A 27,858-nucleotide genomic window follows, 5' to 3' on the forward strand; every position below is an offset into this window, starting at 1 on the left:
GTGGGTACATATTTTTATTTCGTTTTATGAAATCTTCCCATAATTAATTTGCTGAGATAACAATTAGCCTACTAAAATAATGATGCCTGCCATTCAGAAGAGAGGGTTTGGCAATAGATGTTAAATTACGTGTCCATGAGGCTGTAGAAATGACATTTGTTTGTCATTTTTGTACAATAATGAATGATGAAAAAACATACAGGTTTCACCAAGTGTTCATAAAATGAGTAACTTTATTAGGACTTAAGACACTCCAGAGAAGACCCTTGTTTGCAGGACGTCTTTGTTTGTACCTCAGTGTACTGTATGTAGTACACAAGTCTGCTATACTGTATGCACAAAAGCCCAGTTTCAGTATAAAATACTACAAAAATATGTGAAATATCAGCAAGTGTTTTTACATTATGAGATGACAATGTGAGATGCAAAAAATAGAAGTAGATATGTTCTTTTATAAGAAAATGAAAACTAAAACCTGTATATTTCCAGTGAACGTTAAGTGCATATCAGTCAGTATTGCTGTTGATATTCGCCACATACTCTCTTATTACAATATATAACGATAATCCACCATACATAACCAAGACTTAAAAGAAGAGTTTGAGAAATAGATAGAGAAATTCATGAAATTGTCCTTTCTTGACCTCAACAATACAAGGCTGAATAAAATGGATTATGAGTTTAAAAATTATAACCTGATCAAGTTTAGATACATTTCTAACCAAGAGTTCTTAACCCAGTCATGTGTTTGAACTTTTAACCATCAGAAACATGGATCTGCAGTTTGTGTTCCTCTTCACTTTGGATCCTTCTGCTTGTCTTCCTCCTCCTCCCTCTCCTCCTGTTTCTCTTCTTCCTCAGGGAAGGATACTTTTGATTTGCTCTTGAGCAGCTTGACCCCTGGGGATTGGACAGACAGAGTGCTAGATAGTCATGGGTAATGTGGCAGGCTGTGACTGCAGTCACATCAGAGAGATCAATAGGAAACCCACTCAGTGTGTTCTAACAGCTACTAGCTCTTAACACTGACGCACACTGTGTCATGATCTACAAGCCTAAACTACAATCATTTCTGTCTGTGTAGTCCCCTTGCTGTCAAAGGATGAAACTATATGTCCATCAGTGTTGGGACTGTAGTAAGTGTTTCAGAGGATGATGCTGTGTTGTTGTTGTGTGTAAGCATGATGCTGTTTGTGTCAGCATAGGGGCCAACTGTCATCTGTCCTGTGACCAGACCATCTGTTAGTTAAGGTTACCAGAGTGCTCCTTGCAGCTACAATCAACAGCTCATGTTTCAAAGAGCTTTTTTCACTCTCTTGATAAACACTCAGTGATGACCACACGTATGACTCAATATTCTTTCTGACTCATATCCGCTGACTACAATCTACATCAGTGGTGTAGTGGTTTACCCACCTTTTTTTGTGGAAAAAAGCATTGAAAGTATAGGGAGCGTTACATTTTTCACCACAACTGGTGATTAGTCCCCCCCCCCTCCCCCACTACAGCACTGATCAACATCAACCCACAAGCCGTTGTCTCAAGAAAATACAGTACATAGTGTATGACTCACTAGACTTGACAATGTGAATTTGTTCACCCGCACCTCCTAAACAACAGTATTGAGCTACACCTGTAACTAAGCATTCTACAAATAAAACAACATTGGCTTTTCCTGGCCTACTTGACTGGCCTGGTCTTAGATCGCTTGAGGTGACAAGGCAGCACATAGGCCCAGATTCCAGCTGCAGTTAATCACATCGTAAATGGAACGTTATTCCCTTTTATGGCTTTTCTCTCTATGTGTATTCTGACCTTGAACTTAAGCATGAGAAGAGCATGAGATTCACCCACTATTCGTCTGAGGTGGAGCTTGAATAAATGAAGGTGGAGGTGTCTACAGCAGTGGAGGCTGGTGGGTGGAGCTATAGGAGGACGGGATCATTGTAATTTCTGGAATTGAATAAACGGGAAGTTATGACATGTTTGACTCCATTCCATTTGTCAATCGAGCCATTACAATAAGAACGTCCTCCTATAGCTCCTCCCACCAGCAAACTCTGCTCTACAGATATGCCATATTCTGTCCTTGACTAAATTCTCTAATTAATTCCACCACCTTTAAGCGTGAAGAAACCATGAATATGGTTGAGCGAACCTACTGGTTCCAAGTGGAAAAAGCATCTACTTTCTTTTTTCTATAGAGAACACCATTCTCCATGCACTGCTTTATTCATTATATTTAAAAAAAATAATTTATATATATATATATTATTATTATGAACAAAACAAATACCAAAACATAATTACACAAACAAATGTACATAAACCTAACAGACAGATACTACACATCGAGATACATTTTCAATTTGCCAAAAGGTTTGATGGTACACATTGCTTTTTTGTTTTTACACTGACTGATCATTTCAAAATAATATCTCAATTCTATCTTAAACATTGTGAAGAGCAGTTTGTACTCCACCCATTTCATTTTATGGATAAAGAATATGCCATGAAAAATAAACACATGAACAATGAAAGTTAAAATCAGGGTCCATATCATTTGGTTCCAAATAAAACATAATATCAGAGTCTTTCAAATGAACATGAACTCACTCCAAAATCATCTGACATAAGAACAGTCCCAAAATAAATGGTCAAGACTCTCTGGGTCACAACCACAAAATACATATTTGTTATCAATAGCTATTTTGAATCTGTGTATAATAAAGGTCTTTACGGGGTAGATTCTATGAATGAGTTTATATGATACTTCACCTTATTAGATATAAAATATTTTCCAGACAACAACAAGACTTTGTTCCAGTTCACTTGTCCTAGGACTGCATTCTAGTATCTTCTAGCAGAGGGAATAGTAACATATTGACATTGTTTTTTTATATACACATTATTACATGTATAGTTTAATATATAAATTCCTTCTAACTGTGTCGAAGCTACAAAATCCTCAACAGTTGCACTTGGAGTAGTTATATTCTAAACGAAGAATAGCACCTTAAGGGACAGCTCTAACAACTATTTGAAACTACTCAAGAGTGAATGTAACATTGTGTGTTCTCATGAATTCTGGATAACAAATTTCTCTTCCCTCAATCTTTTAAGTTCAGCCATTTCTTTACCTCTCTTCATGGCTGTTTGTCATACTTCATTCATTCCCAATATTTCCCATAAGACTTAAATAGTTGGGCTTTCCTCCAATTATCTTGTATATCTTTGGCATCCATCTTGAAATGATCATCTCCCAACAGTCTACTATTGAGTTTCCAATAACTCTGATTCGATTTATTAACTTCAGATCCATTCATATTTAAAGATGAGAATATATTTTTATGATCAGTAAGAATTGATGGTTCAATTGATACCCTGGCTCATTCTTGACTGTCTGGACATGTCCTTGTTACTCCAAGTGAAGTCCTTTTTATCTGGATATTTAGATCTCCAAATATCGAATAATCCAAGACCAAGACATAGATTATTAAACTCAAGATTAACAATGCTGGATCTGTTAGTTTTCACTTCTCCATAAAGTCAACATATTTTTTTGTATGGCCTCAATTTTCATAGTATTTTCCCTAACCGTGTCCTCCAAGCCATATGCCCTTTCACCTATCTTTGCTGTCAAAAGCATCACAATATTGTTTTGCATCTCAAGAGGTGACACCCTCTTGCCCTTTCATCTCTCAGCTCTTGACTGGAGTGTCGTGGTCGTAAAGTGACAGCCTGAGCTGGGGACTGGGTGGGTGCAAGTTGTCAGCATTGTTGTCAGTGCTCACCAGGTTTCATCACCCACAGCAGTATTTCCCCCCACAGTTACATTCTGAAGAGGAGTACCCAAAACCATACCATCTTTTGCGGTTAATTGTCCATCTGATGATTGATCAATTTATTTTATTTTGGTTCTGTTCGTGGAAGTTTTCATGAAGACATTCTCGTTTTTGAGCTAGCTAGCTGATCTGGATATCTAGTGTTGTCGCTAACTTAATCGTTTGAAGTGAATAACTTGCAGAAAGTAATCAATTACTTTGGTAAACACACTACACCATATTCATACAGGGTTTTATGACCATAGAAATGACCACATGGTCCTATTTGGGTGAGGAAATCCAATAATTCCTTCAGCTACCAGAAATAATCTCATCTGCACTGACCACCATCTTGGGCGCCTGCACGGCTTTATAATGTTTTGATAAATGTATCATGTGAGACACCGTCGGTAATACCCACATACATTCATTTTCGCATCATTCCATTCCGTTGACCTTTTTTTCCGCTATCACATCCTTGTAAATTGTTCCTAAGGGTCTCTAGCGTTAGTGGATCATGGCGCACGGTTCACAACTGGACCGTTGTCATACAGTTCCATGATAGTGAGAATTAGGGTAGATTCATAGGATTATTGTTCGACATTCCAATATTTCATGTATTGAACTTGAATATCATTCAGGATTAATCAAACCTCTGTATTTTGTATTCATCAATATAAAGTATTCCGTGCATAAATGTGCATAAATAATCTATAAAATTAGAGTATTTGTATTCTTCCAGTTGGTGCTGAAATGGAGACGAATATGCATAGATTGCCTTCTTTCTTTGATCCCTATAATCTGAACCTCTCTCGATGTATTTGTTCTATTGAGTCTGTCGACAAAATTCGAATTAAATGTGTAACGTATTTAAAGGGATCATAGCTTTCACCTGAAAAGAGCATATTTTGTAGTCTCAGTGTACAGTTGAAGTTTACATACACCTTAGCCAAATACATTTTAAATCAGTTTTTCACAATTCCTAACATTTAATCCAAGTAACAATTCCCTGTCTTAGGTCAGTTAGGATCACCACTTAATTTTAAAAATATGAAATGTTAGAATAGTAGTAGAGAAAATGATTTATTTCATCACATTCCCAGTGGGTCAGAAGATTACATACACTCAATTAGTATTTAGTAGCATTGCCTTTAAATTGCTTAACTTGGGTCAAACGTTTTGGGTAGCCTTCCACAAGCTTCCACAATAAATTGGGTGAATTTTGGCCAATTCCTCCTGACAGAGCTGGTGTAACTGAGTCAGGTTTGTAGGCTTCCTTGCTCGCACAAGCTTTTTCAGGTCTGCCCACAAATTTTCTATAGGATTGAGGTCAGGGCTTTGTGATGGCCACTCCATACCTTGACTTTGTTGTCCTTAAGCCATTTCGCCACAACTTTGGAAGTACGCTTGGGGTCATTGTCCGTTTGGAAGACCCGTTTGCGACCAAGCTTTAACTTCCTGACTGATGTCTTGAGATGTTGCTTCAATATATCCACATCATTTCAGTACCTCATGATGTAATCTATTTTGTGTAGTGCACCAGTCCCTCCTGCAGTAATGCACCCCCACAACATGATGCTGCAACCCCCGTGCTTCACGGTTGGGATGGTGTTCTTCGGCTTGTAAGCCTCCCCCTTTTTCCTCCTAACATAACGATGGTCATTATGGCCAAACAGTTCTATTTTTGTTTCATTAGACCAGAGGACATTTCTCCAAAAAGTACGATCTTTGTCCCCATGTGCAGTTGCAAACCGTCTGGCTTTTTTATGGCGGTTTTGGAGCAGTGGCTTCTTCCATGCTTAGCGGCCTTTCAGGTTATGTCGATATAGGGCTCGTTTTACTGTGGATATAGATACTTTTGTACCTGCTTCCTCCAGCATGTTGTTCTGGGATTGATTTGCACTTTTCGCACCAAAGTACGTTCATCTCTAGGAGACAGAACACATCTCCTTCCTGAGCGGTATGACGGCTGCGTGGTCCCATGGTGTTTATACTTGCGTATTATTGTTTGTACAGATAAACGTGGTACCTTCAGGCATTTGGAAATTGCTCCCAATGATGAACCAGACTTGTGGAGGTCTACAATTGTTTTTCTGAGGTCTTGGCTGATATCTTTTGATTTTCCCATGATGCCAAGCAAAGAGCCACTGATTTGAAGGTAGGTCTTGAAATGCATCTACAGGTACACCTCCAATTGACTCAAATGATGTCAATTAGCCTATCAGAAGCTTCTAAAGCCATGACATAATTTTCTGGATTTTCCCAAGCTGTTTAAAGGCACAGTCAACTTAGTGTATGTAAACGTCTGGCACACTGGACACATTATAAGTGAAATAATCTGTTTGTTAACAAGAAACTTGTGGAGTGGTTGAAAAACAAGTTTTTATGACTCCAACCTAAGTGTATGTAAACTCCCGACATCTACTGTAGATAGCGGAATAGGCCTAGCATAAATCAAAAAATACTTTCAATTTTGCAGCTCAGGAGGTTATTCTAGACAAGTCTCTTCTGTGTCTTTATCATTCTCACACAAGTCATTTGCTGATGGCCCAAGCCTATACTACGCCATCTACTGGTACAACGTCGTTATTGAATGCAGTTCTAAAACAAGCTCTAGATGTGGTGTATTGAGAAATGTTATGTGTTAATGAGTTTAGATTTAAAATGGTTGCACATAGCCAATGGGATTTGTATGCAGAGGTTGAGTTATTTGAATTAACAAATGACAATGGGGTTTCCATTCTTGCATTGAACTGATTGGATTATGAGATGCAAGGGGGGTTAAAGTTCAATGATGTATTGGGGAGTTGGGCTGAAGACACTATACAGAGTAGTAGACTGGAATGTGTTAAGGAGAACATGAAATAAATCTGTTCCGTTTAATATAAGCACGCTTCGGTGTCTTCAGTAAAAGAACCCAGCATCTTAGGATGCAACACTAGACTTTTATTATGGAAATGAAACCAGAAGCTGCAAAGCAACTCTAACATCTGGGCTAGAGATGCTTGATTGACTAGATAACTTCAACTAGCTACTGTTTGTCTACTGCCAAAAGTTTGTACATATACAAAAAGATCTAACTGAGTAAATGGTGACGTAAAGTAAGAATCCAACATGTGAATGTTCATTCAGAGTCGTAACATAGGGTTTGTACGTACTAATTTAACATTTACGTTATGTTTCAAGCATGGCTTTTCTTACGATCCTAACAATTTATGTATGGATTTTCGTGCGATCAAAACGATACGTACGTTCAACCTTTTGGCAGCTATCTCACTCCATATGTGTGGAGTTGTGATGGCCTTACCTGGAGTGAAGGGAGGCTGGTGTTGATAGGGGGTGTCTTTGCGCCTTGGTGAGTCTGCCAGTCGTGGCAGATCCCCTGATAGCTCATCTGCTAGGGCCAGTGTATCTGTGTGGGACTGGGGCAGTCTGGTAGGAGGCAGGCTGTCTCTGTCCTCACTGTGGCCTCTACAGCAGTCTGTGGGCTCTCTGCCTGTGGAGGACACACACAGTACATTATAGAGGTCCACAGTATGGCGAAGTGGGTGGGGTTATATCCTGCCTGTTTGGCCCTGTCCGGGGGTATCATCGGATGGGGCCACAGTGTCTCCTGACCCCTCCTGTCTCAGCCTCCAGTATTTATGCTGCAGTAGTTTATGTGTCAGGGGGCTAGGGTCAGTCTGTTATATCTGGAGTACTTCTCCTGTCTTATCCGGTGTCCTGTGTGAACTTAAGTATGCTCTCTAATTCTCTCTTTATTTATTTCTCTCTCTCGGAGGACCAGAGCCCTAGCACCATTCTTCAGGACTACCTTGTCTGATGACTCCTTGCAGTCCTTGCAGTCCCCAGTCCTCCTGGCCGTGCTGCTGCTCCAGTTTCAACTGTTCCTCCTGCGGCTATGGAACCCTGACCTGTTCACCGGACGTGCTACCTTGTCCCAGACCGGCTGTTTTCAACTCTCTAGAGACAGCAGGAGCGGTAGAGATACTCTTAATGATCGGCTATGAAAAGCCAACTGACATTTACTCCTGAGGTGCTGACCTGTTGCACCCTCGACAACTAATGTGATTATTACTATTTGACCATGCTGGTAATTTATGAACATTTGGGCATGTTCTGTTATAATCTCCACCCGGCACAGCCAGAAGAGGAATGGCCACCCCTCATAGTCTGGTTCCTGTCTAGGTTTCTTCCTAGGGAGTTTTTCCTAGCCACCGTGCTTCTACACCTGTATTGTTTGCTGTTTGGGGTTTTGGGCTGGGTTTCTGTACAGCACTTTGAGATATCAGCTGATGTAAGACAGACTATATAAATTAATTTGATTTAATTTGAGTCCAATGATCACAATTATAATGGTGTGCTTAATTTGTATGGAAATTGGTCTCCTACTCTTAACCTTTGCTCTCGTGACTGAGAAATGTGTGTTTTCTATTTCCTTTCAGATTTTTTCTGGGAACACAGAATGTTGTTTTTGTGTTTCCGTAATTGCATGAATTACCAGTATAATCTGTAGCCCTATGCCTTCCAGCCAAACCTGGGCCGATTATTTTACTGGACCATATTCAGCATGCAACTGAATTCAAGGCCATCCAGCCTGGGGTGTTTGGCCATGTTGGATATTTTCTAATCTACACACTAATTAACAAGCCAGGTTTGTGAAGAAAATATTTGTTGTGGTATAAAATTGGACCATAAATAGGCTGCTGTGCTGAAATTAATTTGGATCCTCTGTACATATCGTCTGAATAACAACTATCTATTTGAGAGACATGCAGTAGGATGGTGTAGCTCTCTGTTTGCCCTGTCTATCACTGCAGCTAAAGTAGGATTGTGTAGCTTCCCTGGTCAGTCAATCAATATCTAATGTAGATTTACAGTGCTACCTCCTGTCTAAGTCAGCGCCTGACTAGCTCTGTCACACATTTCAGTGGTCTCTGTGGAGGTATAATGCTGACTACAGACGTTTCATCAGTGTTTCCTACACTCACCAGTATAAAAGGGAGAGTATGAACTAATGGCACTTCCATCTCATCATGTTATGGCAGTTTGTGTGAACAAGGTTCTGTACTGTACCTTTCATGGTGGGTTGAGAGTAGACGCTGTGTTTCCTCTGAGCAGGAGACGACTCTGCACTCTGGACCTGGTGGTGTAGAGGGATGAAGGGAGGAGGTGTAGAGGGATGGAGGGAGGAGGTGTAGAGGGATGGAGGGAGGAGGTGTAGAGGGATGGAGGGAGGAGGTGTAGAGGGATGAAGGGAGGAGGTGTAGAGGGATGAAGGGAGGAGGTGTAGAGGGATCGAGGGAGGAGGTGTAGAGGGATGGAGGGAGGAGGTGTAGAGGGATGGAGGGAGGTGTAGAGGGATGAAGGGAGGAGGTGTAGAGGGATGAAGGGAGGAGGTGTAGAGGGATGAAGGGAGGAGGTGTAGAGGGATGGAGGGAGGAGGTGTAGAGGGATGGAGGGAAGAGGTGTAGAGGGATGAAGGGAGGAGGTTTTGAGGGATGAAGGGAGGAGGTGTAGAGGGATGGAGGGAGGAGGTGTAGAGGGATGGAGGGAGGAGGTGTAGAGGGATGAAGGGAGGAGGTGTAGAGGGATGAAGGGAGGAGGTGTAGAGGGATGGAGGGAGGAGGTGTAGAGGGATGGAGGGAGGAGGTGTAGAGGGATGGAGGGAGGAGGTGTAGAGGGATGGAGGGAGGAGGTGTAGAGGGATGGAGGGAGGAGGTGTAGAGGGATGAAGGGAGGAGGTGTAGAGGGATGGAGGGAGGAGGTGTAGAGGGATGGAGGGAGGAGGTGTAGAGGGATGGAGGGAGGAGGTGTAGAGGGATGGAGGGAGGAGGTGTAGAGGGATGAAGGGAGGAGGTGTAGAGGGATGGAGGGAGGAGGTGTAGAGGGATGAAGGGAGGAGGTGTAGAGGGATGAAGGGAGGAGGTGTAGAGGGATGGAGGGAGGAGGTGTAGAGGGATGGAGGGAGGAGGTGTAGAGGGATGGAGGGAGGAGGTGTAGAGGGATGGAGGGAGGAGGTGTAGAGGGATGGAGGGAGGAGGTGTAGAGGGATGGAGGGAGGAGGTGTAGAGGGATGGAGGGAGGAGGTGTCGAGGGATGGAGGGAGGAGGTGTAGAGGGATGGAGGGAGGAGGTGTAGAGGGATGGAGGGAGGAGGTGTAGAGGGATGGAGGGAGGAGGTGTAGAGGGATGGAGAGAGGAGGTGTAGAGGGATGGAGGGAGGAGGTGTAGAGGGATGGAGGGAGGAGGTGTAGAGGGATGGAGGGAGGAGGTGTAGAGGGATGGAGGGAGGAGGTGTAGAGGGATGAAGGGAGGAGGTGTAGAGGGATGAAGGGAGGAGGTGTAGAGGGATGGAGGGAGGAGGTGTAGAGGGATGAAGGGAGGAGGTGTAGAGGGATGAAGGGAGGAGGTGTAGAGGGATGAAGGGAGGAGGTGTAGAGGGATGAAGGGAGGAGGTGTAGAGGGATGGAGGGAGGAGGTGTAGAGGGATGGAGGGAAGAGGTGTAGAGGGATGAAGGGAGGAGGTGTAGAGGGATGAAGGGAGGAGGTGTAGAGGGATGGAGGGAGGAGGTGTAGAGGGATGAAGGGAGGAGGTGTAGAGGGATGAAGGGAGGAGGTGTAGAGGGATGGAGGGAGGAGGTGTAGAGGGATGGAGGGAGGAGGTGTAGAGGGATGGAGGGAGGAGGTGTAGAGGGATGAAGGGAGGAGGTGTAGAGGGATGAAGGGAGGAGGTGTAGAGGGATGGAGGGAGGAGGTGTAGAGGGATGGAGGGAGGAGGTGTCGAGGGATGGAGGGAGGAGGTGTAGAGGGATGGAGGGAGGAGGTGTAGAGGGATGGAGGGAGGAGGTGTAGAGGGATGGAGGGAGGAGGTGTAGAGGGATGGAGGGAGGAGGTGTAGAGGGATGGAGGGAGGAGGTGTAGAGGGATGGAGAGAGGAGGTGTAGAGGGATGGAGAGAGGAGGTGTAGAGGGATGGAGGGAGGAGGTGTAGAGGGATGGAGGGAGGAGGTGTAGAGGGATGGAGGGAGGAGGTGTAGAGGGATGGAGGGAGGAGGTGTAGAGGGATGGAGGGAGGAGGTGTAGAGGGATGGAGGGAGGAGGTGTAGAGGGATGGAGGGAGGAGGTGTAGAGGGATGAAGGGAGGAGGTGTAGAGGGATGAAGGGAGGAGGTGTAGAGGGATGGAGGGAGGAGGTGTAGAGGGATGGAGGGAGGAGGTGTAGAGGGATGAAGGGAGGAGGTGTAGAGGGATGGAGGGAGGAGGTGTAGAGGGATGAAGGGAGGAGGTGTAGAGGGATGAAGGGAGGAGGTGTAGAGGGATGGAGGGAGGAGGTGTAGAGGGATGGAGGGAGGAGGTGTAGAGGGATGAAGGGAGGAGGTGTAGAGGGATGAAGGGAGGAGGTGTAGAGGGATGGAGGGAGGAGGTGTAGAGGGATGGAGGGAGGAGGTGTAGAGGGATGAAGGGAGGAGGTGTAGAGGGATGGAGGGAGGAGGTGTAGAGGGATGAAAGGAGGAGGTGTAGAGGGATGAAGGGAGGAGGTGTAGAGGGATGGAGGGAGGAGGTGTAGAGGGATGAAGGGAGGAGGTGTAGAGGGATGGAGGGAGGAGGTGTAGAGGGATGGAGGGAGGAGGTGTAGAGGGATGGAGGGAGGAGGTGTAGAGGGATGGAGGGAGGAGGTGTAGAGGGATGGAGAGAGGAGGTGTAGAGGGATGGAGAGAGGAGGTGTAGAGGGATGGAGGGAGGAGGTGTAGAGGGATGGAGGGAGGAGGTGTAGAGGGATGGAGGGAGGAGGTGTAGAGGGATGGAGGGAGGAGGTGTAGAGGGATGGAGGGAGGAGGTGTAGAGGGATGGAGGGAGGAGGTGTAGAGGGATGGAGGGAGGAGGTGTAGAGGGATGAAGGGAGGAGGTGTAGAGGGATGAAGGGAGGAGGTGTAGAGGGATGGAGGGAGGAGGTGTAGAGGGATGGAGGGAGGAGGTGTAGAGGGATGAAGGGAGGAGGTGTAGAGGGATGGAGGGAGGAGGTGTAGAGGGATGAAGGGAGGAGGTGTAGAGGGATGAAGGGAGGAGGTGTAGAGGGATGGAGGGAGGAGGTGTAGAGGGATGGAGGGAGGAGGTGTAGAGGGATGAAGGGAGGAGGTGTAGAGGGATGAAGGGAGGAGGTGTAGAGGGATGGAGGGAGGAGGTGTAGAGGGATGGAGGGAGGAGGTGTAGAGGGATGAAGGGAGGAGGTGTAGAGGGATGGAGGGAGGAGGTGTAGAGGGATGAAAGGAGGAGGTGTAGAGGGATGAAGGGAGGAGGTGTAGAGGGATGGAGGGAGGAGGTGTAGAGGGATGAAGGGAGGAGGTGTAGAGGGATGGAGGGAGGAGGTGTAGAGGGATGGAGGGAGGAGGTGTCGAGGAGGAATGGTGCGGGTGGAAAAGAACAGCATGTGAACCAACAAGGCAGAGCCAGAGATCCCATTTCACTGATGCTATTTCAGGAATCAATGACAACTGCATCAGAAATGCCTCCTGAACCATAGACAACAGCTAGAGATGAGGTTTTTGCCATCTGGCTATTCTGTCCAAATCCAAACATGCAACATTTAAATAAAAGTTGATTTTATGGGAAATTATATTAGTGACATCACATGAATTTGAAACAGAGCAGCCAGGTATGGGTGACAGTGTGTGTAACCTACCTCTCCTTGATGCTTGTCATCTGTGGGAGAAAAAAGCAGACAGTTAGTGATGTGCAGCCTATCTGTGTGTTGAGGCTCTGCACCCACCCACCCACCCACACCCACACACACACAGACAGGGTGTGACATGTGACTTGGTTTATTATAGACTAAGACCCTGGGAGAGAGATGGAGCAATAAGATGGTCACCATGAGGCTGAGAGTTTATGGTTCAGTGTCCAGATCACTGCTGACCTCAGGCTCTAATGGCTGACTGGTGACTATTCCACTCCACCTCCATTGACATTTCTCTGAATTGAAATTGAGATCTCCAGCAAGCAGAGGGTGATTCATAGGGTGTCATTGAGACAGTTCTGATGATGGGTTTTATCACCATGAACATGACAGCTGGAGCTTAAAATCAATAACTAGCTAACCATTTTGTTGAATGAACAGCACTGGGCCATTGATAAAACCTTCTAGCCTTTGTTCGATGAGGAGAACACAAGGACAGGACAAACATGTGAAACACACATGAGCACGTTTATAAATGAATTGGACTGTATCACAGACATGCCTGTGTTGTATTCTGAAGGTCAACACAGTACAAGAGCACATAAACGGAAGAAGATGTGAAACACATTAACATGACTCATTTGTTGAATGCATGGCAAGGGGCAACACACAAGCCCTGTATTGTACAGTATGTTGTCCTCTGAGACCAGCTCCATGGTTTTCACATATTATATATCTGTTTGGGAGTGTTTAATTAAAGCCATAGGGCACTGCTTCTCAAATATTTTGATAACAGATCTGGTTTTCAAGGATACAATTCTGATTCAGGACAAACAATGATCCAGAGACACAACACTACAGTAAGGTTCAGTATTAACCTTCCGAAGTGGTCTCTCTTCAAGAGACACAGTTCAGATGACATTCACAGGGAAATATCAGCAAGACAAAGAGCTGCTTGTAGCTGAAATAATGGCTGTGAATAGTGAAAAGGGTCCCACGCACACTACATTATGCAGACGCACACTACAGTATACAGACAGAGTTGAGCAAAACAAGTTTCACCCGACACAAGCAGACAAACTACAGACAGACTACATTATAGTACACCACCCAGTAGCATTCACAACACACAGGCAGGGTAATGTAATTGTAAAAGGCCATATAGCATAAACAGTTGATCAACTAAACAAAGAGCTTGACGAGACAACTAGGCTGGAGAAAACTGTCCATAAAGACATTGACTACACCCATGGAGATGCAGGTGGAAAGAGGGATGGAGGGAGGGATAGAACCAGGCTCATGAAGGGAACAGAACTGTCCCATTGGTTCAAATCAAATCAAATTGTAGGTGAATGCTTACAGTGAAATGCTTACTTACAGCAGCAGTAAAATAACAATAGCGAGACTATATACAGGGGGTACTGGTACAGAGTCAATGTGTGGGGCACTGGTTAGTTGGGGTAATATGTACATGTAGGTAGAGTTATTAAAGTGACTATGCATAGAGAATAACAGAGGTGTAAAAGGGGGGCAATGCAAATAGTCTGGGTGGCCAATTGATTAGGTGTTCAGGAGTCTTATGACTTGGTGATAGAAGCTGTTTAGAAGCCGCTTGGACCTAGACTTGGCGCTCCGGTACTGCTTGCCATGTGGTAGCAGAGAGAACAGTCTATGACTAGGGTGGCTGGAGTCTGACCATTTTTAGGGCTTTCCTCTGACACTGCCTGGTATAAAGGTCCTGGATGGCAGGAAGCTTGGCCCGAGTGATGTACTGGGCTGTTCGCACTACTCTCTGTAGTGCCTTGCAGTCGGAAACCGAGCAGTTGCCATACCAGGCAGTGATGCAACCAGTCAGGATGCTCTCAATGGTGCAGCTGTAGAACCTTTTGAGGATCTGGGGACCATGCCGAGTCTTTTCAGTCTCCTGAGGGGGAATAGGTTTTGTCGTGCCCTCTTCACGACTGTCTTGGTGTGCTTGGACCATGTTAGTTTGTTAGTAATGTGGACACCAAGGAACTTGAAGCTCTCAACCTGCTCCACTGCAGCCCTGTTGATGAGAATGAGGGCGTGCTCTGTCCTCTTTTTCCTGCAGTCGACAATTATCTCCAGTTACCTAAGTTTGCCATAAACACAGACCTGGAACTGAGGAGGAAGAAATCCATTGATAAAAGACAACCTGGGTCTATGATGCAACACACACACACATACCAATGCCATTCTGACAATGTAACAACTCTAAACTGGCTCCTGGATGCAGGGCCCAGGCCTGGCTTCTGTCAGACTATTTCATTGCCACCCAGTAGATTTGTGTTAGATGGTTTGTCACTTAGACAGGAGTGGCCCAAATGGCACTCTATTTCCTATGAAGTGCACTACCTTTTACCAGAGCCAATAGGGTCAAATGTAGTGCACTATATAGGGCCCTCAAACTGAACTCTGGCCCTCGAAGCCAGTTCCACTGCTATTTTAAATGGTTGATTTAGATGGGACACAAGGTGGGTGCAATAAATGATCACTTAGAACAAAAAACCATCAGGCGCCGGACCTTGAAGGGTAAGAGTTGAATATTCCTGATGTAGGGAATAGTGTTCCATTTGAGAAGCAGACAAGAATACCCCCTACTCTGCCTGGACCTCTCTATGAAAAACATATGGGCCAGCACACCCTCCATCAACTAACAGTACTAACCCTTTCTCAGTACAATGGGATAGATACAACCTGTTTGTATACTGTACAGGCACGCACAGCTTTCTATCAGCTTTGAAGTGTAAAACATACACCAGTGTTTTATTACAGACAGCTCCTGTACTCACATCTCTAGTTTGGTCCTTATGGCCTCTTCTAACTGTCTCACTGTCATCCACAGCTGTGCCTGGGAGCTTTTGGCATAGGTCCTCCCAGTCTTACTCTATGGTGACCTTTCCAAAAGTAGTGGGGAGGACCAGAGTGTGGACAAGGCAGCTTGTTTTGCTGTGACTGTGCTGCAGTGTATGAGTTGTGACTATGGCTAAGCAGCAGGCTGTGCTGCAGTCTGAGCTGTAAGCTGTGGCTGTGTCACAGGGAAGGTATTTGTGCTGATGTCACATTGTGACCCTCTCACACAATGTTCTGGATCTCTCACCCCAGGTTAGATTCCAATCTCACTGTTTCAGGATGACGCAACACAGACAGAACATTCACCTTGCTGTGCACAGCCTTGTCTTTCTTTTTTACTCTCTTCTGGTTACTCCCATTCACTAGGGCCGACATCACCCTCCATCCATCCTATCATCCTCCATCCATCCTTCTGTCACCCCCATTCATCCTTCTATCACCCTCCATCCATCCATCCATCCATCCATCCATCCATCCATCCATCCATCCATCCATCCATCCATCCATCCATCCTATAAACCACCATCCACCCTTCTATCACTCTCCATACATCCTTCTATCAACCTCCCTCCATCCTTCTATCTACCTCCATCCATCCTTCTATCTACCTCCATCCATCCTTCTATCACCCTCTAATCAACCTCCATTCCATCCTTCTATCAACCGCCATCCATCCTTCTATCACCCTCCAATCAACCTCCATCCACCCTTCTATCAACCTCCATTCCATCCCTCTATCACCCTCCATCCCTCTATCACCCTCCATCCCTCCTTATATCACCCTCCAATCAACCTCCATTCCATCCTTCTATCAACCTCCATCCATCCTTCTATCAACCTCCATCCATCATTCTATCACCCTCCAGCCATCCTATTAACCTTAATTCCATCCTATCACCCTCCATCTATCCTTCTATTAAACTTAATCCATCCTTCTATCACACGCCATCCATCCTTCTATCACCCTCCATCCATCCTTCCATAACCCTCCATCCATCCTTCTATCAGCCTCAATCCATCCTTCTATCAGCCTCAATCCATCCTTCTATCGCCCTCCATCCATCCTATTACCCTCCATCCATCCTTCTGTCAACCTCCATCCATCCTTCTATCACCATCCATCCATCCTTCTATTAACCTTAATCCATCCTTCTATCATACCCATCCATCCTATCACCCTCCATCCATCCTATCACCCTCCATCCATCCTATCACCCTCCATCCATCCTTCTGTCACCCCATTCATCCTTCTATCACCCTCCATCCATCCATCCATCCATCCATCCATCCATCCATCCATCCATCCATCCTATAAACCTCCATCCACCCTTCTATCACTCTCCATACATCCTTCTATCAACCTCCCTCCATCCTTCTATCAACCTCCATCCATCATTCTATCACCCTCCAGCCATCCTATTAACCTTAATTCCATCCTATCACCCTCCATCTATCCTTCTATTAAACTTAATCCATCCTTCTTTCACCCGCCATCCTTCCTTCTATCAGCCTCAATCCATCCTTCTATCGCCATCCATCCATCTATCACCCTCCCTCCATCCTATTACCCTCCATCCATCCTTCTATCAACCTCCATCCATCCTTCTATCACCCTCCATCCATCCTTCTATTAACCTTAATCCATCCTTCTATCATACCCATCCATCCTATCACCCTCCATCCATCCTATCACCCTCCATCCATCCTATTACCCTCCATCCATCCTTCTATCAACCTCCATCCATCCTTCTATCACCCTCCATCCATCCTTCTATTAACCTTAATCCATCCTTCTATCATACCCATCCATCCTATCACCCTCCATCCATCCTATCGCCCTCCATCCATCCTATCACACTCCATCCTTCCTTCTATTAACCTTAATCCATCCTTCTATCATACCCATCCATCCTATCACCCTCCATCCACCCTATCACCCTTCATCCATCCTTCTATTAACCTTAATCCATCCGTCTATCAGCCTCAATCCATCCTTCTATCACCCTCCATCCATCATTCTATCACCCTCCAATCAACCTCCATTCCATCCTTCTATCACCCTCCATACATGCTTCTATCACCCTCCATCCATCCTTCTATCACCCTCCATCCATCATTCTATTAACCTTAATTCCATCCTTCTATCACTCTACATCCATCCTATCACCCCCCACCCAGCCTTCTATCAACCTCCATCCATCCTATCACCCTCCATCTATCCTTCTATTAAACTTAATCCATCCTTCTATCAACCTCCATCCATCATTCTATCACCCTCCAGCCATCCTATTAACCTTAATTCCATCCTATCAACCTCCATCCATCCTTCTATCACCCTCCATCCATCCTTCTATCAGCCTCAATCCGTCCTTCTATGAGCCTCAATCCATCCTTCTATCACCTTCCATCCATCCTTCTATCGCCCTCCATCCATCAGTCTATCAACCTCCATTCCATCCTTCTATCACCCTCCATCCATCCTTCTATCAACCTCCATCCATCATTCTATCACCCTCCAGCCATCCTATTAACCTTAATTCCATCCTATCACCCACCATCCATCCTTCTATCACCCTCCATCCATCCTTCTATCAGCCTCAATCCATCCTTCTATCAGCCTCAATCCATCCTTCTATCGCCATCCATCCATCTATCACCCTCTATCCATCCTATTACCCTAAATCCATCTTTCTATCAACCTCCATCCATCCTTCTATCACCCTCCATCCATCCTTCTATTAACCTTAATCCATCCTTCTATCATACCCATCCATCTTATCACCCTCCATCCATCCTATCACCCTCCATCCTTCCTTCTATTAACCTTAATCCATCCTTCTATCAACCTCCATCCATCCTTCTATCACCCTCCATCCATCCTTCTATCACCTTCCATCCATCCGTCTATCAGCCTCAATCCATCCTTCTATCACCCTCCATCCATCCTTCTATCACCCTCCAATCAACCTCCATTCCATCCTTCTATCACCCTCCATACATCCTTCTATCACCCTCCATCCATCCTTCTATCACCCTCCATCCATCCTTCTATTAACCTTAATTCCATCCTTCTATCACTCTACATCCATCCTATCACCCCCCACCCAGCCTTCTATCAACCTCCATCCATCCTATCACCCTCCATCCTTCCTTCTATTAACCTTAATCCATCCTTCTATCAGCCTCAATCCATCCTTCTATCAGCCTTAATTCCATCCTTCTATCATCCTCCATCCATCCTATCACCCTCCATCCATCCTTCTATCAACCTCCATCCATCCTTCTATCACCCTCCAATCAAGCTCCATTCCATCCTTCTATCACCCTCCATACATCCTTCTATCACCCTCCATCCATCCTTCTATCACCCTCCATCCATCCTTCTATCACCCTCCATCCATCCTTCTATCACCCTCCATCCATCCTTCTATCAGCCTTAATTCCATCCTTCTATCATCCTCCATCCATCCTATCACCCTCCATCCATCCTTCTATCAACCTCCATCCATCCTTCTATCACCCGCCATCCATCCTTCTATCACCCGCCATCCATCCTTCTATCACCCTCCATCCATCCTTATATCACCCTCCATCCATCCTTCTATCAGCCTCAATCCATCCTTCTATCAGCCTCAATCCATCCTTCTATCAGCCTCAATCCATCCTTCTATCAGCCTCAATCCATCCTTCTATCAGCCTCAATCCATCCTTCTATCACCCTCCAATCAACCTCCATTCCATCCTTCTATCACCCTCCATACATCCTTCTATCACCCTCCATCCATCCTTCTATCACCCTCCATCCATCCTTCTATTAACCTTAATTCCATCCTTCTATCACTCTACATCCATCCTATCACCCCCCACCCAGCCTTCTATCAACCTCCATCCATCCTATCACCCTCAATCTATCCTTCTATTAAACTTAATCCATCCTTCTATCAACCTCCATCCATCATTCTATCACCCCCCACCCAGCCTTCTATCAACCTCCATCCATCCTATCACCCTCCATCTATCCTTCTATTAAACTTAATCCATCATTCTATCACCCTCCAGCCATCCTATTAACCTCAATTCCATCCTATCAACCTCCATCCATCCTTCTATCACCCTCCATCCATCCTTCTATCAGCCTCAATCTGTCCTTCTATCAGCCTCAATCCATCCTTCTATCACCTTCTATCCATCCTTCTATCGCCCTCCATCCATCCGTCTATCACCCTCCAATCAACCTCCATTCCATCCTTCTATCACCCTCCATCCATCCTTCTATCACCCTCCATCCATCCTTCTATTAACCTTAATTCCATCCTTCTATTAACCTTAATTCCATCCTTCTATCACTCTACATCCATCCTATCACCCCCCACCCAGCCTTCTATCAACCTCCATCCATCCTATCACCCTCCATCTATCCTTCTATTAAACTTAATCCATCCTTCTATCAACCTCCATCCATCATTCTATCGCCCTCCATCCATCCGTCTATCACCCTCCATCCATCCTATCACCCTCCATCCATCCTTCTATTAACCTTAATCCATCCTTCTATCACTCTCCATCCATCCTATCACCCCCATCCATTCTTCTATCACAATCCATCCATCCTATCACCCTCCATCTATCCTTCTATTAAACTTAATCCATCCTTCTATCAACCTCCATCTATCACCCTCCATCCATCCTTCTATTAACCTTAATTCCATCCTTCTATCACTCTACATCCATCCTATCACCCCCCACCCAGCCTTCTATCAACCTCCGTCCATCCTATCACCCTCCATCCTTCCTTCTATTAACCTTAATCCATCCTTCTATCAGCCTCAATCCATCCTTCTATCAGCCTTAATTCCATCCTTCTATCATCCTTCATCCATCCTATCACCCTCCATCCATCCTTCTATCAACCTCCATCCATCCTTCTATCAACCTCCATCCATCCTTCTATCACCCGCCATCCATCCTTCTATCACCCTCATCCATCCTATCAGCCTCAATCCATCCTTCTATCAGCCTCAATCCATCCTTCTATCACCCTCCAATCAACCTCCATTCCATCCTTCTATCACCCTCCATCCATCCTTCTATTAAACTTAATCCATCCTTCTATCAACCTCCATCCATCATTCTATCACCCTCCACCCATCCTTCTATCACCCTCCATCCATCCTATCACCCTCCATCTATCCTTCAATTAAACTTAACCCATCCTTCTATCAACCTCCATCCATCATTGTATCACCCTCCAGCCATCCTATTAACCTTAATTCCATCCTATCAACCTCCATCCATCCTTCTATCACCCGCCATCCATCCTTCTAACACTCTCCATCCAACCTTCTATCAGCCTCAATCCATCCTTCTATGAGCCTCAATCCATCCTTCTATCAGTCTCAATCCATCCTTCTATCACCCTCCATCCATCCTTCTATCGCCCTCCATCCATCCTTCTATCACCCTCCATCCATCCTATCACCCTCCATCCATCCTATTACCCTCCATCCATCCTTCTATCAACCTCCATCCATCCTTCTATCACCCTCCAATCAACCTCCATTCCATCCTTCTATGAACCTCCATCCATCCTTCTATCACCCTCCATCCATCCTATCACCCTCCATCCATCCTTCTATCAACCTCCATCCATCCTTCTATCACCCTCCATCCATTCTATCACCCTCCATCCATCCTATCACCCTCCATCCATCCTTTTATCAGCCTTAATTTCATCCTTCTATCAACCTCCATCCATCCTTCTATCACCCTCCATCCATCCTTCTATCACCCTCCATCATCCTTCTATCAACCTCCATCCATCCTTCTATCACCCTCCATCATCCTTCTATCAACCTCCATCCATCCTTCTATCACCTTACATCCATCCTTCTTTCAGCCTCAATCCATCCTTGTATCTCCATCCTCCTTTCACCCTCCATCCATCCTATCACCCTCCATCCATCCTTCTATCACCCTCATCCATCCTTCTATCAGCCTCAATCCATCATTCTATCACCCTCCAATCAACCTCCATTCCATCCTTCTATCACCCTCCATCCATCCTTCTATTAAACTTAATCCATCCTTCTATCAACCTCCATCCATCATTCTATCACCCTCCACCCATCCTTCTATCAACCTCCATCCATCATTGTATCACCCTCCAGCCATCCTATTAACCTTAATTCCATCCTATCAACCTCCATCCATCCTTCTATCACCCGCCATCCATCCTTCTAACACTCTCCATCCAACCTTCTATCAGCCTCAATCCATCCTTCTATGAGCCTCAATCCATCCTTCTATCAGCCTCAATCCATCCTTCTATCAGCCTCAATCCATCCTTCTATCAGCCTCCATCCATCCTTCTATCACCCTCCATCCATCCTTCTATCGCCCTCCATCCATCCTTCTATCACCCTCCATCCATCCTTCTATCACCCTCCATCCATCCTTCTATCAACCTCCATCCATCCTTCTATCACCCTCCAATCAACCTCCATTCCATCCTTCTAATTACCCGCCATCCATCCTTCTAACACTCTCCATCCAACCTTCTATCAGCCTCAATCCATCCTTCTATGAGCCTCAATCCATCCTTCTATCAGCCTCAATCCATCCTTCTATCAGCCTCAATCCATCCTTCTATCAGCCTCCATCCATCCTTCTATCACCCTCCATCCATCCTTCTATGAGCCTCAATCCATCCTTCTATCAGTCTCAATCCATCCTTCTATCACCCTCCATCCATCCTTCTATCGCCCTCCATCCATCCTTCTATCACCCTCCATCCATCCTATCACCCTCCATCCATCCTATTACCCTCCATCCATCCTTCTATCAACCTCCATCCATCCTTCTATCACCCTCCAATCAACCTCCATTCCATCCTTCTATGAACCTCCATCCATCCTTCTATCACCCTCCATCCATCCTATCACCCTCCATCCATCCTTCTATCAACCTCCATCCATCCTTCTATCACCCTCCATCCATTCTATCACCCTCCATCCATCCTATCACCCTCCATCCATCCTTTTATCAGCCTTAATTTCATCCTTCTATCAACCTCCATCCATCCTTCTATCACCCTCCATCCATCCTTCTATCACCCTCCATCATCCTTCTATCAACCTCCATCCATCCTTCTATCACCCTCCATCATCCTTCTATCAACCTCCATCCATCCTTCTATCACCTTACATCCATCCTTCTTTCAGCCTCAATCCATCCTTGTATCTCCATCCTCCTTTCACCCTCCATCCATCCTATCACCCTCCATCCATCCTTCTATCACCCTCATCCATCCTTCTATCAGCCTCAATCCATCCTTCTATCACCCTCCAATCAACCTCCATTCCATCCTTCTATCACCCTCCATCCATCCTTCTATTAAACTTAATCCATCCTTCTATCAACCTCCATCCATCATTCTATCACCCTCCACCCATCCTTCTATCAACCTCCATCCATCATTGTATCACCCTCCAGCCATCCTATTAACCTTAATTCCATCCTATCAACCTCCATCCATCCTTCTATCACCCGCCATCCATCCTTCTAACACTCTCCATCCAACCTTCTATCAGCCTCAATCCATCCTTCTATGAGCCTCAATCCATCCTTCTATCAGCCCCATCCATCCTTCTATCAGCCTCAATCCATCCTTCTACATAAACAAAACCCCTCTAAACCCAAATGAGCCTCTACTTAAGCATAACATGCTCAATGCCAGTAGACTAGAGCATAACAAAAAATTAAATTAAATTGTCACGAAGACACACATAACTTCCATGACAGTTTGTGAGTCATGCGGAGTGAAGCTTGGCAAATGGCTTCAACATTCCATTGCGACACAGGAAATAAAAGAAATTCCAATTCCATTGCTTTTCAGTGAGGAAAATTACAATTGGAATTTCAGTTTATTTCCGGAATTGAATGAATTGACCCCAACCCTGTTCTTCACTCAGTAGCAGTGTCTTACCTGCTGCAGTTAGGTCTGGTGGAAGATAGATGACATGGGTAGCTGGTGTAGGTCTCCTCTTACGGATCTGTTAGGTGGAGACAGGACATGGTGGGATAGGACAGGACGGGACAGTACAGGAAAGAGAAGTGTTCAAGTGTGGCACTGAAGATAACTGGCGACAGACAACAAGCACCAGTAACCCAGTAGCATATGATACAGACTTGCTGTGTGTGCATGTTTTACAAAGTGGTAGAGTTTAGTGTCAATACAATCAATGACATACAGTACCAGCCAAAAGTTTGTACACACCTACTCATTCAAGGGTTTTTCTTTATTTTTACTATTTTGTACATTGTAGAATAATAGTGAAGACATCAAACTATGAAATAACACATATGTAATCATGTAGTTACCCGAAAAATGTTTAAACAAATCAAAATATATTTGATATTTGAGATTCTTCAAAGTAGCCACCCTTTGCCTTGATGACAACTTTGCACACTATTGGCAATCTTTCAATTAGCTTCATGAGGTAGTTGCTTGGAATGCATTTCAATTAACAAGTATGCCTTGTAAAAAGTTAATTTGTGGAATTTCTTCTTCATGCGTTTGAGCCAATCAGTTGTGTTGTGACAAGGTAGGGGTGGTATACAGAAGATAGCCCTATTTGGTAAAATACCAAGTCCATATTATGGCAAGAACACCTCCAATAATGTTTCTTTATGTAACATTTAGTTATCTAGGCAAGTCAGTTAAGAACAAATTCTTATTTACATTATTTACAGCAGCCTCTCAAACCCTAACCTGGACTACGCTGGGACACGCTGCCCAATCACAGCCGGTTGTGATACAGCCTGATGCAGTGCCTTAGACCACTGTGCCACTCAGGAGCCCAAAGAGAAACAGTCCATCATTACTTTAAAACATGAAGGTCAACATTTCAACAACTGAACGTTTCTTAGAGTGCAGTCGCAAAAACCATCCAGCGCTATGATGAAACTGGCTCTCATGAGGACCGCCACAGGAAAGGAAGACTCAGAGTTAGCTCTTCTGCAAAGGATAAGGCCATTAGAGTTACCAGCCTCAGAAATTGCAGCCCAAATAAACGCTTCACAGAGTTCAAGTATCAGACACATCTCAACATCAACTGTTCAGAGGAGACTGCATGAATCAGGCCTCCATGGTCGAATTGCTGCAAAGAAACCACTACTAAAAGACACCAATAAGAAGAAGAGACTTGCTTGGGCCAAGAAACATGAGCAATGGACATTAGACTGGTGGAAATCTGTCCTTTGGTCTGATGATTCCAAATGTGAGATTTTTGGTCCCAACCTCCGTGTCTTTGTGAGATGCAGAGAGGGTGAACGGATGATCTCCGCATGTGTGGTTCACATCGTGAAGCATGGAGGAGGAGGTGGATGGTGTGGGGGTGCTTTGTTCGTGACACTGTCAGCTATTTATTTTGAATTCAAGGTACACTTAACCAGCATGGCTACCACAGCATTCTGCAGCGATACGCTATCCCATCTGGTTTGTGCTTAGTGGGACTATCATTTGTTTTTCAACAGGACAATGACCCAACACACCTCCAGGCTGTGTAAGGGCTATTTGACCTAGAAGGAGAGTGATGGAGTGCTGCATCAGAAGACCTGGCCTCCACAATCACCCGACCTCAACCCAATTGAGATGGTTTGGGATGAGTTGGACCTCAGAGTGAAGGAAAAGCAGCCAACAAGTGCTCAGCATATGGGGAACTCATTCAAGACTGTTGGATAAGGTTTCCAGGTGAAGCTGGTTGAGAGAATGCCAAGAGTGTGGAAAGCTGTCATCAAGGCAAAGGGTGGCTACTTTTTTATTTATTTTATTTTTATTTCACCTTCATTTAACCAGGTAGGCTAGTTGAGAACATGTTCTCATTTGCAACTGCGACCTGGCCAAGATAGAGCATAGCGATTCGACACATACAACAACACAGAGTTACACATGGAATAAACAAAACATAGTCAATAATACAGTAGAACAAAAGAAAACAAAAAGTATATTTTCAGTGAGTGCAAATGAGGTGAGATAAGAGAGTTAAGGCAATAAATAGGCCATGGTGGCGAAGTAATTACAATATAGCAATTAAACACTGGAATGGTAGATGTGCAGAAGATGAATGTGCAAGTTGAGATACTGGGGTGCAAAGGAGCAAGATAAATAAATAAATACAGCATGGGGATGAGGTAGGTAGATAGATGGACTGTTTACAGATGGGCTATGTACAGGTGCAGTGATCTGTGAGCTGCTCTGACAGCTGGTGCTTAAAGCTAGTGAGGGAGATATGAGTCTCCAGATTCAGAGATTTTTGCAGTTCGTTCCAGTCATGGGCAGCAGAGAACTGGAAGGAAACACGACCAAAGGAGGAATTGGCTTTGGGGGTGACCAGTGAGATATACCTGCTGGAGTGCGTGCTACGAGTGGGTGCTGCTATGGTGACCAGTGAGCTGAGATAAGGCGGGGCTTTACCTAGCAGAGACTTGTAGATAACCTGTAGCCAGTGGGTTTGGCGACGAGTATGAAGCGAGGGCCAACCAACGAGAGCATACAGGTCGCAATGGTGGGCAGTGTATGGGGCTTTGGTGACAAAACGGATGGCACTGTGACAGACTGCATCCAGTTTGTTGAGTAGAGTGTTGGAGGCTATTTTATAGATGACATCACCGAAGTCGAGGATCGTTAGGATGGTCAGTTTTACGAGGGTATGTTTGGCAGCATGAGTGAAGGATGCTTTGTTGCGATATAGGAAGCCAATTCTAGATTTAATTTGGATTGGATATGCTTAATGTGAGTCTGGAGAGTTTACAGTTTACAGTCTAACCATACCTAGGTATTTGTAGTTGTCCACGTATTCTAAGTCAGAGCTGTCCATAGTAGTGATGCTGGACGGGCGAGCAGGTGCGGGCAGTGATCGGTTGAATAGCATGCATTTAGTTTTACTTGCGTTTAAGAGCAGTTGGAGGCCACGGAAGGAGAATTGTATGGCATTGAAGCTCGTCTGGAGGTTAGTTAACACAGTGTCCAAAGAGGGGCCAGAAGTATACAGAATGGTGTCGTCTGCGTAGAGGTGTACCAGAGAATCACCAGCAGCAAGAGCAACATCATTGATGTATACAGAGAAGAGAGTCGGCCCGAGGATTGAACCCTGTGGCACCCCCATAGAGACTGCCAGAGGTCCGGACAACAGGCCGTCCGATTTGACACGCTGAACTCTATCAGAGAAGTAATTGGTAAACCAGGTGAGGCAATCATTTGAGAAACCAAGGCTGTCGAGTCTGCCAATAAGAATGTGGTGATTGACAGAGCCGAAAGCCTTGGCCAGGTTCTAAAATATATTTTGATTTATTTAACCCTTTTTTGCTTACTACATTATTTAATATGTGTTATTTAATAGTTTTAATGTCTTCCCTATTATTCTACAATGTAGAAAATAGTAAAAAATAAAGAAAAACCCTTGAATGTGTAGGTGTGTCCAAACTTTTGACTGGTACTGTAGGTTCGGAGAGGGGTGGGTGTGGAGGTGGTGGGGAGCGGGAGAGGTTGGCCAAAAATGGGGATGAAGCGATCTTTCTAAAATCACAATAGTGACAAATAAGGATACAATCAAATAGTAAAAAAAAAAAATCACAATCAATATTCACTCAAAGCACTGAGAAGTTGTAATAACATTTAGGCAACTAAGATTGTGACAAATAAATCCAGAAAGTGGTGGGGGCAGGGGGAAATCCATGTCATAAAACATATTTTCCTACCAGGCATAATATGATCAAAGTAAAGCTTATTCTGCCAGTCAGTCTCAAGAGGAGCTAGCTCTTCACAGCCCCCACTCATTCAACAAGCCCACCTTCCCATTAACCCCACATTACCATGTCATAATGGTAAAAACATTTATTACCATATCGTGTAGAAACAGAATGTTCTTACTCACATGCTCTGATGCCTGAGGGTCCAGCTGCCTCTGAAACACAGGCACAGAAAACTGGATCTTCTTAGGACTGTTGGACTCCATACTGGACTCCATATTTGTGGAAAGAGAGAGTAGGAAAGAAAGTAAGAGAAAGAGAAAGAGGGGACTGCGTTGGGAGCAGCTGCACACAGCAGCAGCCTCTCTTCTCTTCTGTTCCTTTCCCTTCCTTATGAGCCCTGGGATAGCTTTACTGGACAGCCCAGCCTGCCTCCCCCTGCCCCCGTCTGAGAGGGAGGGAGGGAGGGAGAAAAGGAGGGAGGGAGGGAGAAAAGGAGAAAGAGAAGGAGGGAGAGAGGGAGAGAGAAAAGGAGCGAGAGAGAGGGAGGAAGAAAAGGAGAGAGAGGGGGAGAAAAGGAGAGAGAGGGAGGGAGGGAGAAAAGAGAGAGAGGGAGGCAGAAAAAGAGAGAGAGAGAGAGGGAGGGAGAAAATGAGAGAGAGAGAGAGGGAGGGAGAAAATGAGAGAGAGAGAGAGAGGGAGGAGAAAATGAGAGAGAGAGAGAGAGAGAGAGAGAGA

At 45.0% G+C, this 27,858-nt stretch overlaps 1 protein-coding gene across 1 annotated transcript; it reads right to left on the minus strand.

Annotated features, from left to right (window-relative positions):
* LOC112231470 (protein phosphatase 1 regulatory subunit 1A) lies at positions 1 to 27,583 on the minus strand. The gene is made up of 6 exons (XM_024398223.2): positions 27,306 to 27,583; positions 23,357 to 23,423; positions 12,505 to 12,524; positions 8,901 to 8,967; positions 7,132 to 7,320; positions 1 to 900 (listed from the first exon to the last, which is right to left on the minus strand). Exons 1-6 carry the CDS (start codon positions 27,396 to 27,398, stop codon positions 797 to 799), a joined length of 540 nt encoding a protein of 179 aa, XP_024253991.2. The 5' UTR covers positions 27,399 to 27,583; the 3' UTR covers positions 1 to 796.
* Positions 27,584 to 27,858: the final 275 nt, after the last annotated feature.

This window comes from Oncorhynchus tshawytscha, linkage group LG26, assembly GCF_018296145.1.
Source record: "Oncorhynchus tshawytscha isolate Ot180627B linkage group LG26, Otsh_v2.0, whole genome shotgun sequence".
Taxonomy (NCBI): Eukaryota; Metazoa; Chordata; class Actinopteri; order Salmoniformes; family Salmonidae; genus Oncorhynchus; species Oncorhynchus tshawytscha.

Bases quoted from the DNA above. Each gene is read 5' to 3' on its own strand.
- LOC112231470 (XM_024398223.2), bottom strand. From the start codon at position 27,398: ATGGAGTCCAGTATGGAGTCCAACAGTCCTAAGAAGATCCAGTTTTCT. The intron at 23,424-27,305 runs GTGAGTAAGAAC...TCCACCTAACAG, and splicing joins ACCCTCAGGCATCAGAGCAT to ATCCGTAAGAGGAGACCTAC. The intron at 8,968-12,504 runs GTAGGTTACACA...CTACACCACCAG, and splicing joins ATGACAAGCATCAAGGAGAG to GTCCAGAGTGCAGAGTCGTC.